Source organism: Pezoporus flaviventris, unplaced genomic scaffold, assembly GCF_033815535.1.
Source record: "Pezoporus flaviventris isolate CSIRO_AGI_PZ_B2104156 unplaced genomic scaffold, CSIRO_AGI_Pfla_v1 ptg000052l, whole genome shotgun sequence".
NCBI lineage: Eukaryota > Metazoa > Chordata > Aves > Psittaciformes > Psittacidae > Pezoporus > Pezoporus flaviventris.
In genome coordinates, this window is record NW_026892600.1 from 1,164,169 (window position 1) to 1,180,294 (window position 16,126).

At 43.7% G+C, this 16,126-nt stretch overlaps 3 protein-coding genes and 2 non-coding genes across 6 annotated transcripts in view; 1 reads left to right on the top strand and 4 right to left on the bottom strand.

The window, feature by feature from the left end:
- Nucleotides 1-13,752, bottom strand: part of LOC133277187 (cytochrome c oxidase subunit 7C, mitochondrial) — a 568,656-nt gene extending 554,904 nt beyond the window's left edge. The window contains exons 1-3 of one of the 2 annotated variants that reach the window (XM_061468831.1): nt 13,590-13,751; nt 12,339-12,484; nt 11,199-11,290 (exon numbers count right to left, since the gene is read on the bottom strand). In XM_061468831.1, coding sequence (XP_061324815.1) covers nt 12,368-12,484; nt 13,590-13,664 — 192 coding nt within the window. In that variant the 5' untranslated portion in view covers nt 13,665-13,751 and the 3' untranslated portion in view covers nt 11,199-11,290; nt 12,339-12,367. Of the gene's footprint in view, nt 1-11,198; nt 11,291-12,338; nt 12,485-13,589 lie in introns of those variants that run through there. The other variant, XM_061468832.1, reaches the window with a different exon arrangement.
- LOC133277177 (uncharacterized) overlaps nt 1-16,126 on the top strand; it is a 757,253-nt gene that overhangs the window by 177,273 nt on the left and 563,854 nt on the right. The window lies entirely within an intron of this gene.
- LOC133277186 (uncharacterized) overlaps nt 1-16,126 on the bottom strand; it is a 490,593-nt gene that overhangs the window by 108,245 nt on the left and 366,222 nt on the right. The window lies entirely within an intron of this gene.
- LOC133277194 (small nucleolar RNA Z39) lies at nt 11,906-11,967 on the bottom strand. Its single transcript, XR_009746115.1, has one exon. It is a non-coding gene; the product is annotated as a small nucleolar RNA Z39 (small nucleolar RNA).
- LOC133277195 (small nucleolar RNA Z39) lies at nt 12,906-12,968 on the bottom strand. Its single transcript, XR_009746116.1, has one exon. It is a non-coding gene; the product is annotated as a small nucleolar RNA Z39 (small nucleolar RNA).

Below are 16,126 nucleotides of genomic sequence, written 5' to 3' on the forward strand. Positions count from 1 at the left end.
TTGCTATAATCAGATCAAACAGAAGCTGGTTAGGGAGTAAGTCAGAGGTTGTTGGCACTCCCAGTGTGCAGGAACAGGCCATTAGCACAGCTGCCTCTGATAAAAGCTATGGACACAGCAGACCAGAGGAAATGATACCTTTATGTTTTATTTAATTTGAATGACATGCAATTGATTAATTGCATGCATTCCCATCTGTACAAAAGGTCTTACCGTCACTGTCTTTCCATCTGGATCTGCCATAAACCAGTCACTGCTATCCCAAAGTATGTGTTTCCAGTGCCATATACCCTAAACTTACTGCATTCTTTGCATTTTTCTGTCTTTTTTTTTATATAATTAAAGACATAATTAAGATATCTATAACAATAAATTAATGTTCTTATGTCCCTCTGATTCCCATTCCAATTTTCAGTTAAACAATCCAGAAACAGAATCTATTTTGCCGTACACTATGTATTTTCATGCATGAAAATAATGATCACACATATTTCTTATGGCTTTTTAACATACTTCACTGAGGTGGTGTCCTGGGTTCAGCAGTAGCAGTCATGTTTGTTTTTTTTTTTCCTTTGTGCTAGCTGGTGCAGTGCTGTGTTTTGACTTCCAACCTGAGAACAGTGTTGGTGAAGTCAATGTTTTCAGTTGTTGCTAAGTGATGTTTACCCTGACCAAGGACTTTGTGAGGCTCATGCTCTGCCAGGGAGGAGGGGAAGCCGGGAGGAAGCAGAGACGGGGCGCCTGACTCGGGCTAGCCAGGGAGGTATTCCATACCACAGCACGTCATGGCCGGGGTGGGGGGTGACTGGGAGTTACCCGGAAGGACACGGGCTGCCGGGTGGAACTCGTCTTCTTGGCCGGTGGTATCGTATTCTCTTCCCTTGTTATTTTCCCTTATCATTGTTGTAGTTGATAGTTGCGGTGGTGATTTGTTGCTGGACTGTTCTTGTCTCAACCCGTAGGAGTTGCACTCTTTCGATCCTCCTCCCCGTTCCTCCGGGAGTGGGGGAGAACCCCAGTGGGGGGGGGGGGGACACGGACCTCGATTGTTGTCAGCTCGGCACCACTCACTGGGAGTGAGTGAACAAGTTACCTGACTGGGTTTAAACCACGACAGTTCTTTTTGGCGCCCAACGTGGGGCACGAGGGGTTGAGATAAGAACAGATCTGACTGGATTGATAGTCACTCGTCACAATGATGATTTATTGGCTCTCAAGGTTGTTCCTCTTGATCTCACAGTTTCAGTATATCGTATCTTACGTCCATCCGGTATTTGCTGTATTTGTGTTTTTCAAGTGTGGGGCTTGGGCTAAGGTTTTTGTCCCATTGTACTTTAGGGTAATGACTTCTAATACAATAGAATCATTGATCATGAAACTGATCTGGCTTATGTTCCCAGTGTGGTCACCACCTTTATATTTTGGGAGGTATATGATGGAGGTGCTTAGCAATTACACATCTTTTTTCTCCTTCTCAGGTGCTCAACCTGTGAAGGAGACATTCTTTTACCCTCCCAGTCGTCCCCCCAGACCATTTACATTTGAGAGTTTTGAATTTTTTGAATGGCATTTTAATGCTGTTGAGACTTGTTTGCTGATGGTGATGGGAATCACCATGCTAACACGCATACAGAGTGTGTTTTGCCCACTACTGATTTCAAGAGTTAAGCAGATTCAGGTTTGGGTCTTTTCTGGGGTCAAACGACAATGGAGGAGGACCGAGAGATTTTCCCTGAGGCTGGACAGCCATGAGTGGCAGGGTGTGTGGGATAGTATGGGCAAGTATCTAGGTCAGTGGGCCCCTCCAGTACTTTGGAATTTCACTACCGAACAACTTCAAAATCCAGAAGAATTAGTAAAACACTTAAATGAGGTGTGTGGTCATTCTGGCCATACCAGAGATGGACAAATCACGGCAACGTGCTGGGGCTTGGCCTATGCTTACAGGGCCTTGTTCAACACTATCCAGCACCTTCAAAAGGAAAAGAATGTCGGCGGATCTGAGGGCAAAGCAACAGTCACTACTCAAACTTTGGCTGCAATGAACTGCGCAGCTACCCCAGCAGCAAGTACAGCAGCTGCTCAAACTTCAACTGCAACAGACAGCGCGGTTACCCCAGCTCCAAGCACAGCAGCTGCACCACCCCCAGCAACAAGTACAGTCGCTACTCAAACTTTGGCCTCAATGAACAGAGCAGCTACCCCAGTGGCAAGTACAGCAGCTACACCACCCCCAGCAACAAGCCTTTGAGCAAATTAAACACAAGATATTTCACGCAGTAGCCATTGGACCAGTCCGGACCGGACCAGATGTAAAAAATGTACTGTACACTGCAGCTGGGGAGAACGGTCCTACCTGGAGCCTCTGGCAGAAAGCTTCAGGGGAGACTCGAGGTCGACCCCTCGGCTTTTGGAGTCGGGGATATAAAGGATCTGAGGCCAGCTATACCCCAACTGAGAAAGAGATAATGGCAGCCTATGAAGGGGTTCGAGCTGCTTCGGAAGTGATTGGCACTGAAGCACAGCTCCTTCTGGCACTCCGGTTGCCCGTGCTGGGCTGGATGTTCAAAGGCAGGGTCTCCTCTACACATCATGCAACTGATGCTACATGGAGTAAATGGGCTGCACTAATTACACAACGAACTCGAATAGGAAATCCCAGTCGTCCAGGCATTCTAGAAGTCATCATGGACTGGCCAGAGGGCAAAGATTTCGGAATGTCACCAGAGGAGGAGGTGATGCGCGCTGAAGAGGCCCCACCATATAATAAACTGTCAGAAAGTGAAAAGCAGTATGCCTTGTTTACTGATGGCTCTTGCCGTATTGTGGGAAAGCATCGGAGATGGAAGGCAGCTGTATGGAGTCCTGGACGACAAGTTGCAGAAACTGCTGGCGGAGAGGGTGAATAGAGTCAGTTTGCTGAGGTGAAAGCCATCCAGCTGGCCCTGGACATTGCTGAACGAGAAAAGTGGCCAGTACTTTATCTCTATGCTGACTCATGGATGGTGGCAAATGCCCTGTGGGGGTGGTTGAAGCAATGGAAGCAGAGCAACTGGCAACGCAGAGGTAAACCCATCTGGGCTGCTGCACTGTGGCAAGATATTGCTGCCAGGGTGCAGAACCTGGTGGTGAAGGTACGTCATGTAGATGCCCATGTACCCAAGAGTCGGGCCACTGAGGAACACCAGAACAACCAACAAGTGGATAAAGCGGCTAAGATTGAAGTGGCTCAGATGGACTTAGATTGGCAACATAAAGGTGAATTATTTTTGGCCCGGTGGGCCCATGACACTTCAGGCCATCAGGGCAGAGATGCAACATACAGATGGGCCCGTGACCGAGGGGTGGACTTAACAATGGACACTATTGCCCAGGTTATTCATGAGTGTGAAACATGTGCTGCAATTAAACAAGCCAAGCGGTTAAAGCCTCTTTGGTATGGAGGACGATGGTTGAAGTATAAATATGGGGAGGCCTGGCAGATTGACTATATCACACTGCCACCAACCCGCCAAGGCAAGCGCCATGTGCTTACCATGGTGGAAGCAACCACCGGGTGGCTGGAAACACGCTGTGCCCCATGCCACTGCCCGGAACAGCATCCTGGGCCTTGAGAAACAGATTTTGTGGTGACACGGCACCCCAGAGAGAATTGAGTCAGACAATGGGACTCATTTCCGAAATAACCTTATAGATATTTGGGCCAAAGAGCATGGCATTGAGTGGGTATATCACATCCCCTACCATGCACCAGCCTCTGGGAAAATCGAACGGTACAATGGGCTGTTAAAAACTACACTGAGAGCGATGGGTGGGGGAACTTTCAAGCATTGGGATACACATTTACCAAAGGCCACCTGGTTGGTCAACACCAGAGGGTCTGCCAACAGGGCCGGCCCAGCCCAGTCAGAACTTTTACATATTGTAGAGGGGGACAAAGTTCCCGTGGTGCATATGAAGAATTTGCTGGGGAAGACAGTCTGGGTTATTCCTGCTTCAGGTAAAGGCAAACCCACTCGTGGGATTGCTTTTGCTCAGGGACCTGGATATACTTGGTGGGTAATGCAGGAAGATGGGGAAGTCCGACGTATACCTCAAGGGGATTTGATTTTAGGGGAAAACAGCCAGTGAACTCAATTGTATGCCATTGCCTGCTGTGTAATGCTTTTATAGCCCATCAACTTGATGTCTCCAGGTCACCAGCGACTGGCCCTGACTTCCCTCCAGCCATCATCCCAACAGAGAATGAACTTTGAACATCATGGACCGAATGGACTCGGCAGCATTATAGGGATTGGTCCATGCACTAAGAAAATGATCTTTTCCTCTTGGTCTGTATGTATATGGATGTATATATATGGGAGAGCGATGGTGTACTGAAAATGTGGGATCTGAGCACGACGTGAATGGTATGGAATAAGGGGTGGATAATGTCCTGGGTTCAGCAGTAGCAGTCATGTTTGTTTTTTTTTTTCCTTTGTGCTAGCTGGTGCAGTGCTGTGTTTTGACTTCCAGCCTGATAACAGTGTTGGTGAAGTCAATGTTTTCAGTTGTTGCTAAGTGATGTTTACCCTAACCAAGGACTTTGTGAGGCTCATGCTCTGCCAGGGAGGAGGGGAAGCCGGGAGGAAGCAGAGATGGGGCGCCTGACTCGGGCTAGCCAGGGAGGTATTCCATACCACAGCACGTCATGGCCGGGGTGGGGGGTGACTGGGAGTTACCCAGAAGGACACGGGCTTCCGGGTGGAACTCATCTTCTTGGCCGGTGGTATCGTATTCTCTTCCCTTGTTATTTTCCCTTATCATTGTTGTAGTTGATAGTTGCGGTGGTGATTTGTGTACATTGGTTGCTGGACTGTTCTTGTCTCAACCCGTGGGAGTTGCACTCTTTCGATCCCCTCCCCGTTCCTCCGGGAGTGGGGGAGAACCCCGGTGGGGGGGGGACACGGACCTCAATTGTTGTCAGCTCGGCACCACTCACTGGGAGTGAGTGAACAAGTTACCTGACTGGGTTTAAACCACGACAGGTGGGAACAGGCAGGAATATTTTTACAGCGCTGGACAGCCAGATTGTATCCCAGCTCTGCTATGACTTAGTGGATGTATTGTTCAACCTTTCCGTAATTTTATTTTCTTGTTTGTGAAATTAAGAATAATAGATTTCTTTTACATGGAGGCAGTGAGCCCTTCGCTTTTTTCCCTTTTCTGATTTCCTGTTTCCCTTTTTCCCTTTTTCCTTCCCTTCTTCTTCCCCTTTCCTTTCCCCTTCTCTCGTTTCTTTCCCCACTTTCCCTTCTTTCCCTTCCTCTTCTTTTTCTTTCCTTTCTACTTTCTTCCCCTTCCTCTTCTTCTCCTTGTTCCCCTTCCACTTTCCCTTCTGTTTCCTCTTTCTCTTTCCTTTTCCCTTTCTTTTCCCCTTTCCCTTTAGTTTCCCCTTTCCCTTTCCAGTTTCTTTTTTCCTTTCCCTTTCCCTTTCTTTTCCCCTTTCCCTTTAGTTTCCCCTTTCCCTTTTCCTTTTTCCTTTCCCTTTCCCCTTTTTCCCTTTCCCTTTTTCCCCTTTCTCTTTACCTTTCTTTTTCCCTTTCTCCCTCCCTTCCCTTTCCCCCTTAACAGTTCTATTTTATTTTTAATGCAATACCCACTGATATCACTACACTGAGATTCTGGAAGCCATCCAAGGTAATGGATTGCAATGTATACATCGTGCTTTTCTTGAAAGAATAAAAATAATTTGCATGTGTTGGCCTGTGCAATATTACCCAAGTTCTTATTCACTGCTCATGTTTAACAAGAGCGGCTGCTAATTTGGCTGCCATGACAACTACAGCTCTACTTTCATATTTTCTTCCTCAAGCCCAATTTGTTTATAAACCTCTAAATTGTTTCACATTTCGATGTTAACTTCAAACAGAATTAGAAATCTCAGGCCAGAAAAAAAACCCCAACCAACAAAACAAAACAAAGCAACAAAACAAAACACCATAGAAGGGAAAAGATTAGCTGAAAACTTAAACTGAAAAATATTTATTTTGAATCTTTACTCTTTTATTTAATTAGTTGTAAAAAGATTTTAACATAATTTTCAGAAGTAACTCATACTCTAATTGTTGTACAGGGAAACATATAACTTCAAATGGTCACCAATAACTTCATTTAAAGCAAGGAAAAACTTAGCCCAGTCTTCTCTTGTGCTAATATTCAATCTACTACACAAGGGCTGCCCACAATGGCTCAGAGATCTAGTTTGTTAAATCCAGCATCCTATCTCCAATGTGGGTTAATACCAGATGCTGCAAGCAACAACTGCACAAAAGCTGGTATTTCTGCCCTCAGGGCGAAAAAACCCATCTATTGCTCATTACATTCTGAAAACTGGATCTGAAAAGGAATCAGTGTAAAATGAATCACTCAACAGAAATTCCAGAAACATTTAATTATCTATTTTTCATCAAATTATTTACCCTATTTGATGCAGTTGTACACAAATCGTTCATTGCCCCCTCCCATTGAATACTAAATATCATTTCTGTATGATAGTATATTCCTTAGTGTAGGAGAAGTTCAAAGCTGATGTTCCACTTCCCCCTCTTCAAAAACAGGCAAACTAGCAAGCAAACAAGCCCTCTTCAGCACCTACCTGCAGAAGTCACAGCCTGGGGGTGTGAACAGTGAATTCTTGTTACTGGGACTAGTAATACTTCTCAGACGTGAATGATTTTGAGAGGACAGCTTTCTCCACTCATTCTTTTATAAAATATTCTAATAGTTTACTTCCTTTTCATGTTGAAAACTTTCCATATCTGGAACTAACACGCAGTGTTCAAGGACTGCCATACTTATTGTATTTAAACAATGGCAATGTGATAGCTGAAATTATGATTTCCATCTCTTTCTGTTGAAGAGGTTAACATCTTCCTTGCCTTTTTGATTGCCACTGTACACTGAGATGTTTTCATTCAGCTGTCCAAAATGGCATTTTCTGCTAGAATGATTGTGATTCATTCATGCAATACATCACCTCGGTGAGTTTAAACTGCCCCCCTATCACCTTGCAGATGTCAGCACTGAATTTTCTCTATAGGGTGACTAAGAATTAGCTAACTCTATACATCTCTGAAATTTAGAATATAAGTATGTAAAGGAAGCACCTGAAGCATTGCTTTGATATCCTGTTTGTGTCAAACATTCACCGTAAGTTATTTCGAACCTCCCTCTTCATCAAAATACTCTGATAGCTTCAGAGCACTTTGTAATGATTTTGGGAGTGTTCAGCTGTATTTCTGAAATGAGACAAAGTGATGTTCCAGAGTAAGACTGAAAGATCCCCAAATGAATCATTCCAAATATTAAAACATAAGGACACCTAAATCACATCCACTTAGATTTAATTGAGAAACTGCTTGAAGACGGCTGATATCCAACATAATTAAAAATGCTGAAGTGTGAACCTCTCTGGAAACAAAGTGAAACTATTTTGAGTTTGAGCCAAAGTAGAACTTGTGAAGGGAAAAATTATAACAAGGAAACTGGAAAAAAAATCAGGGACTGTAAAAGATTTTCCTTAGAACAGGCATCTGGCAAGCAAAAATTATTATTTTTGACACAGATGTCCTTTAACCAACAACTTGTTTCCTTCATACAATTTTAATGATAAAGAAGCCCTACTTATATATTGCTTTTTGCCTATAATGTCAAGCCTGTAAGTGTTTTATTTTTCTATCCCTTGTTTTTTCAAATGATTTATCTTCTACCAAGTCAAGGTGCCCTAAAGCGAACCCAAAAGGCTATTTTAAATATTTCATTGGGTACTCAGATGATTGTGTAGCTGAGTGTGGTGTAGCACTGCTCTTACATTTTGAACAACTTATTCTGCAACTCTTAGTTTTTAATGAATCTGATCCCACTTATTATACCAAAATATCAGTTTGTTCTTATATATGTACAATGACACCTCCATCTCTGGAATTGCTTAGGGCTGGGTATATCCACATTAATATCTGTCATGGGAGTGTGCTTAGAGAAGTAATTCCTGGGTGTGATTCTGGTTTCTCTGAGGTCAACAAACACTTGGTATTTAATAATAGCTAACCTATTCCCTAATTTGTGCTGGGAGAGGACAGGGTAGGACTTGCCAGGCTGTAGAGCCAGCCTAGTCCCATTCATGTGAAGTAAATAGAAGACTCAGCACTTCTTGAGGTCATGGGTTAGTATTTCAAACTGGACATTTTTTGAAAGATATTTTATCCACAGTACTGCTCCCTGAGACCAACATAAGGCTTCCCATCAGAAATCATTTGGTCTGCCCTGGCATTTTGCTGCCATGCGTGGGTTTTCCCCCTGTGGACCTAGGCTGGGAAGAAAATTGTTGAGAGATGCCATGACCACTGGTAGTAATAGGTGTATTTCAGAAAACTACCCTGATTTCTCTGCCTTACCTATTCAGCAGTCAATAAGCAAATAGAAGAGTAGGAGGATTTAAATAGAAAACCAAAAAATGGGTAAAGCAGAAAATATTTAGACCATAGGGAATAGCAGTAAAGTAACTAAATAAGTAAAATAACTAGATAAGTAAATAAGCAAACAAGTAAATAAATAACAATGAGGGATGGTGCCCTAGGTTCTGACATATGGTCCTAAAATCAAGCTTGGCTATAAGCACTGATGTTATCAAAACAGCAAAGAAACAAATACCATCTGGAGTTGTGCAGCTCTGAAATGAAACACTGTTAAACATCTAATAACAATGATGGGAGCCACATACCTCTCAGTGACAACCAGTATTTTCCACCCAAGCAACCAGAGAAAGAATTTTGGACTTTGCTGTATTGAAGAGTTATGAGATTATTGGTAATCTAGTAGTGAAAAACACCTTTAGGTAGAATGCAGACTGTCCCAGTTTGCATTGATAGTAAGATAGCTCAAAACAGATCTGTTAATGTGCTTTTATTACAGACATGAAAGGTTTGAAAACCTAAGGGAACCAATTACTTAAACAGATTACTTATGGACTTGATAATTGATGGGTTTTGAAAATTACTGACAACTGTCCAAAAACATCATGTAGACAAGTAGTCCAATTTCAAAGGGACTAATGACAGCCCTGGTAGCACTTAAGAGTAACACACAGTTTGCAGTGAACAGAAAATATGGCAACTCATTTTAAAAATTACAGTGTTCAGGTGCTATATTAAAATATATGCTAAAAACAGGCTGCACAGATCAAAATCAGTGAGTCTACTTAACCTAGAGTCCTAGGTTCAGCAGTAGCAGTCATTTTTCTCCCTCCTAGTAGCTGGTGCAGTGCTGTTTTTGACTTTAGCCTGGGAACAGCGTGGTAACACATTGATGTTTTTAATTGTTGCTCAGTAGTGCTTACCCTCTTCAGGACTGCTCAGTCTCTCATGCTCTGCCACTGAAGAGGCACAAGAAGCCAGGAGGAGGCAGAGACAGCACACCTGACCCAAAGTAACCAAAGGGGCATTCCATTCCACAGCAGGTCATGCCCAGTGTATAAACTGGGGAGAGTCACCCAGAAGGCCCAGATCACTGCTTGGTTCAGGTTGGGTATTGGTCGGTGGGTAGAGAGCAACTGTATTCTCTCCCTTTGCTGTTTCCCTTATCATTATTATTATTGGTGGTAGCAGTAGTGGTTTGTGCTATACCTTTGTTACTGGACTGTACTTATCTCAACCCGTGGGAATTACATTCTTTTGATTCTTTTCCCCATCCCTCCAGAAGCGGGGGGAATGGAGAAGTGGGGAGTGAGCAAGCAGCTGCATGGTTTTTGGGTTACCAGCTGGGCTGAAACCGCAACACTTAGACTTAAGAAATTTAGGCAGAATTAACTAGGCAGATTAAAAAGGTTATGAAAATATAAGAAACTTGCTTTATAAAAGAAATATTAATAGTAGGACACAATGAACATAGGTTTATCAAATGGTAGTTTATGAACACAATACATTTAGTCAGCTAACTTAACCAAAGCAAGGCTGACATGGTTTAATTTCTGCATGACTTACTGGCACACACAGAGTGGGAGCCTACAGTAGGAAACAACTGGAAGAAAACCATCAAGGGCTTTTTTTACTGTTTGCTGTGTAAGACACTCTTACAATGACTTTAACCTGATGAGATTTTAGGAAGTTCTTCTCTGTGAGGGTGGTGAGGCCCTGGCACAGGTTGCCCAGAGAACCTGCAGCTGTCCCATCCCTGGCAGCACTCAGGGCCAGGAGCAATCTGGTATAGTGTAAGTGTCCCTAGCCGCGGCAGTGGGCTGGCACGGGATGAACTTTAAGGTCCCTTCTAACACAATCCACTTCCTAACTCCAAGAAAAAAGTAATTCCAAACACCAGATGAAGAAACTTGATAACTCATCACTTAACAGCATTTTTTGCGAGGGTGAAGTTATCCTCAGAGGTTTATGACAGCATTTTTCATACCTTGTCTTTCGCCAACGAGGTGTTTGCAACAGCAGATGTGAAAACTACTTTCTACTCATGCTGTCAACAGGGTCATTAATTTAAACATCTGTCATATTCAAGTATGACAGCATACTTGACAATTCCTAGATTACTTTTAATTACAATGTTAGAACATGTTCCAAGACTACAGCTACAAATGGAAAGCACACAATTCTTTCCAAACACCTACATATTTGCAGCACTATCAATTTTAATAAGCTATAGAGTATTACCAATGCATTTTCTCATCAGTTATTGCTGCTGTACTGTTTTCTAGCCTACCTCATCATCTGAGCCTGAAGCCTAATGAATACTGCAGGTAATCTACTATGTTTCAGCTCAGAGCAAGCACACTTAACACAGCACACTGCAGAGACCTGTCATCAGTGGCTCTTTAGTGTCAGCAAAGGGAAGCAAAATGTCCTCAACCCAGAATACCAAAGATAAAAAACTCTATAGTATGGATTATGGTGATAGTATAATCACGCTGAAGCTCACTAGTTATAACCTATTCTAGATCATTATTCTGTGACTAGTCTGAAGAGCATTTGAGATGTTTACACAGCTACTTAAATATCTACCCAGCTAAAAATGTTAAGCTCAACTTCAGTTTTGAAATGCAGTTTTCCCAACCCTCTGTTTTCATATGTAGAGATAATTTAATATGAAGGTGTTCTCAGTACACACCCATTGTCAAAAGCACTCAAAGAGTTCCACAAAATACACAGCCCAAGACCTTCCGATTCAAGATTTTATTTAGTCATATCCAGCATGGTATGCAACTGCAGCTGTCCTTCCACTGAAAGAGGCTGTGTAGTAGACTTCACCTCTGCAAGAAGAAAACCCACAAAGAATTAATAAAATCTCTGAATCTAGGGAAAGCTGTAAACCTATGCTTTAATTAGAATTTTGATGGGCTTTGCTTCATTCGTAACATGCTTTTGTGCCAGAGGCCTTGACTTACATATCATACAGTTCTCATCGCTCAAGTTCAACACAAGTCTACTGATTTTTTTTCTCCTTAGTCTAGAGAACTAAAAACATCAGATCAGCAGATGAATTACACAGATTCAATTTGTTCCAATTACAAGATTCCAATTAGGAATGCTCCCAAGAACTACTTGGGTCATTCTAGCCCCTCAGGAAGATTTACTGTTTCTCAGATTATAGAATTGGCAATACCAGGTATTTCCAAATCTGAGTAAGATTAAGTGGACTTTCAATTAGAAATGGTATGTTTTGACAGTATGAACTATGTTTGAGGCTTGCTTTATTATTATCACAAGCAAGCATCAGTTAAAATCGTTGCTGCTGTTAACAACCTAATTTTAAGTGGAATTTACCCTGTAAACAGTTAGGAATGTTCTATGTAGATGGTGTGACTGTTTTGACATTGGTTGAACCGAAGTTCAATAAAACTTGTTTTCCACTGCATTTTAACTGGCACATCAGAAAGTGTTTACAGTATCACAGTTTCTCATACTGTTTTGTTCACATCACGCACACCAGTTATTCCTCCAGATGACATGAACTGTAGCTTTATGTTTATTCAAAGACACCAGACATGGTTTTGGTTGTCATTATTATCCAAATATCAGTACCACTCTCAGTCAGTTAGCCCAGTGGCGGACTACCAAGCTGCAGTCAGAGGTGTGGCCTCTGGGGAGTCAAAGTTAAGACAATGAGAATGCAGCAGCCCTATGAAGCAAACTTAAACCCATTCATTGCTTGAGTTTAGATACCACTGCAGACCACAACTCTAAGCACCTGGACTGCAAATAGCTTAAAACTATAATAACAGTTTTAGATTAGACTCCTTAAAGCTCAGTTTCGACCACAGATTCCACTATGCTGCAAAATGTAACAACACCAGTTACCCAGTTAATGCAGTTACAGTCCGTCGTGTTCATTTCTTAAGAAGCTGGTGCCTGACAATAACAAAAGGGGCAACAAATCCACTTCCAAGGAATCCACACATTAATGCAAGTAGTCGCCATTTGTTGTCCACAGAAAATGGAAGGTTCTAGAAGAGAAAAATTAATTTTAGTTCTGTAATCAACAATTACTTCCTCCATGACTTGAAAAATGTGAGACGCTCAGAACAGTTACAGATGGAGTCAAACAGACAAAACGAATGTTCAGCCTGATTACAATTTTCCCTCCTTGAGAGGGAAATTACACAGTAATTAGAACAGCTTGGATGTGACCTCTGGAGGTCATTTTGTCCACTCTTCTCCTCTACCCCAAATTTAAAGGGGGGCCAGTTTGCTGACAGCCTTGTCCAGCCAAGTATAAATTTCCCTGAAGATACATACCCCACAGCCTTTTTAGACAACCTGTTCTGACATTTAATTATCTTTATTGTAAGGGAGTTTCTTGTGCTCATCACATATGTAGGATTAGGTTTTAGATATAGGACTTAAAAGCACTTGTTAAGCAGAAGGTACATCAGAAAGCGTTTACAGTATCACTGTTGCCCCTCATACTGCAATGCTCATCATCTGTACCAGTGAAGGCTGCAAAACCAGACACTGAAGTCATTCACACCACAACTTGCTTCACTGTGGCCCCAACAGTGGTGCCATGAGACCCCGCAGGCCACCCGCTTCATCAGCTAAGAAGCGGCAACAGGGCAGCATTGCTCTGCATCCATTTCTCTGGAAGCTGAGAAACCGATCGTGTGCAGAACCCTTCCCGGGGGCACATCGAGCGGGGAGCTTACCTTTAGCACGCCCGCGGCAGGACAGGCCTGCGTCTCATGGAGGAATCAGGCCAAGTGCGCACTGCGGCTTCAGCAGTGCTCTTACGGGATCTTCTCCCCCAGGAATCTCCTAATTCCCAGCCCCGGCCCCTCGCCGGACTCACCCCGGAGCTAAGCCTGCCGCAGGCAGCCCGCAGGTCTGAGCGCCGCGAGCGCTATGTCCTTCAAACATTCGTTCCTCCTCTCCCGCTCTTCTCACACAGTCCCTCGGCCACCCTTCCCCCTCCCTCCCACTCCAGGCCGAAGCAGGCCCCGACGCCCCCCCCAACCCGGCCCCGCACCACCTCCTCACCGAACCCGACTGCAGGCCCCTTCCTGCGACCTTCAGGCCACGCCGCAGCGGACCGCGATCTTCTTCCCACCTTACCTTCCCCGGGCCTTCCTCATAGTGGCTTCTGCGGAGGGTGGAGGTGGTGAAGCGGCGGACAGTGGTAGCCAGCATGGTAGCGACGGGACAGCACGTTCCCTGCGTCCTGCGACCTTCCCTCAGCGAGACCGGCGCCCCCAGAGAGCAGGAAGCGGTGCCGGAAGGGAGGGAGGAGGAAACCGTTCTTGCCGCGAGGCATGACGGGAGTTGTAGTGCGGCGCCGAGCCGCGCGATCACGTGATGCCGAGCCACGGCGCGCGATTGGACTAGCTCAGCGCCTCAGGGAAGGGAGAGTTGCTGTGGTTTGCGCTCATCGTCCCCATTTTGTGGCCTGCTCCAGTTCTGGGTTACTGGGGTGGGAGGGGGGGGGGGGGGAGTGGAGAAGGCAAGGTGTGGGGAAGGGGAGCGAAAAACCAAGAAACTGCGCTTCTTACCTCAAGCTAATCGTCACTGAAAGCTGAGGAAATTTGGACTGTTCAGCCTGGGAAAAAGAAGGCTGTGTGGAGACCTGTAGCAGCCTTTCAGTGTCTGAAATGGGTCTACAAAGATGGCGGGGAGGGACTCTTCGTCAGGGACTGTAGCAACAGGACCAGGGGGAATGGCTTTAACCTGGCAGAGGGGAGACTGAGATGAGCTCTTAGGCAGAAGTTCTTCCCTGTGAGGTTGGTGAGGCCCTGGCACAGGTTGCCCAGAAAGCTCTGGCTGTCCCATCCCTGGCAGTGTTCAAGGCCAGCCTGGACGGGACTTGGAGGCACCTGGTCTAATGGAAACTGTCCCTGGTTGTGACAGGGGGTGGGAGCTGGATGATCTTAAAGTCCTTTTTGACACTAACCATTCTATGATTCAGAATAGCACAGTTTTTAACCTGGAGATCCTGAACCTTTCCTCCTTTGGAATGTTGCAGAGTAGTGGAGGTGCGAGTCGAAATCTGAGCTTAATCAGCATTGCAGTAGGAACAGAGGCTGCCTATGTTGTCCTGAAATTAAGTATTTTTCACCCAGTGTGCAGAGAGTATTTCAAACTTTTTTGTTTTTTCCCCTCGCTATCGAATTATATTTCTATGTGTCAGAGTTTACAGTTCTTTCTTCATTTCCTAAATCTGAAGTCTTGTTAGGGGATGTTCTTCTGCTTCTGCTAACTCCCTTGCTGTTTATACAGCCAGGCCTCCTTTTTGCCTGTTTTTCTCAAGCCTTTCCTAATTGGAATTAATAGCGCAGTGGTGGTCTGTGTCATGTCTGGCAGTCTGTTTGTCATGGTTTCGCCATATGTAGCTCTTCCCTATAGAGGATTTTAAATTGCTTGTTGGTGATGAAGAGATGCTGGATACAGGATAAAAATCCATGTTAAACAGCGGCACTACACTGATGAAATTTTTGTACCAAATTAAGATCTTCCGTGTTATTCAGCAGCAAGTAAACCATTTGTTTTCTTCCTGTGGTCCCCTAGTCAGCTGATTCACGAAATCAGTGGTAGGACTCAAAAATCTCTTTTCTGCTTAACATCATAAGGTAATTTTTGCTTAGTCTACTTACTAGAGTATAATTTTAGTCACTTAGTGGAATTGTAGTTCTTGTCCTTATGCTATTGTAGGTATTTTTTGGCATACCACAGCTGTTGTTGCTCTCCTGGTGGGAAGAGTGGTGTCACGGTACTACATTGCTACTACTGGGCTTGAGCCTGCCACCCGTATAAATTTTGTGTTAGGCAATAATACTGTTAATTTCAAAAGCAGATACTAAGCATCACATAGTAGAGAAAATTGCCCCACCAGTGTGAGAATTTACTCACTGGCTTTTCTATGTATCCTGGTACTACAGTGTTTCATTGACTGAGTACATTCTGGTATGTTTTTGATAGGCTGATGTGTCGTCATTTCATTTTAGGGCTGTGTTGTGTATTTACGCATAGATTAGTGTTAGAAGGGACAAAACCAGTAGAACCAGTATCTTTCACTTCCAGATAATCCATGAATCTTCTAAACTGACAGTTACAGTGATGCAGTTACGGGCTTTCTTTAGCAGTAGTAGTTTACTTTTTGGAACTGGTGTTCTGCAGATGTTTTCTATGTAGACAGAAGTAGCTATCTGTAGGTACATAATGATAAAGTGTGGTAGATCCTCAGGAGAACGAATTACCTGGTGAAGAATTTTGTATGAACACTCATATCTGTTCGCCTTCTAAGGGTAATATAGGAAATTAAATATGCTAGTCCAGGTGCTTAAGAAACCATGCAGAAAGAGTGTAGAAAACCAGTTGAAATTTTGGCAAAGAAATGAAAGATAATATTTTCAAAATTATTAAAAATATGTACAGTAATCATAGTGGGGATAAACAGGTGGAAGGGCAGATTATTAAAGGATATGGTGAATGCTCTGCTGGGTACCTTTGGAAAAAGTCTGTCTAACTTATACACAAATTTGGGGCCTTACATAGGGAATTACTGGGTGAAAATTCCCTATCCTGTTATGCAGAGGTTCAGAACACATTATTGTAACGGTATCTTCTGGCTTTTAAATGTATGAATCTTTGAATCTAGG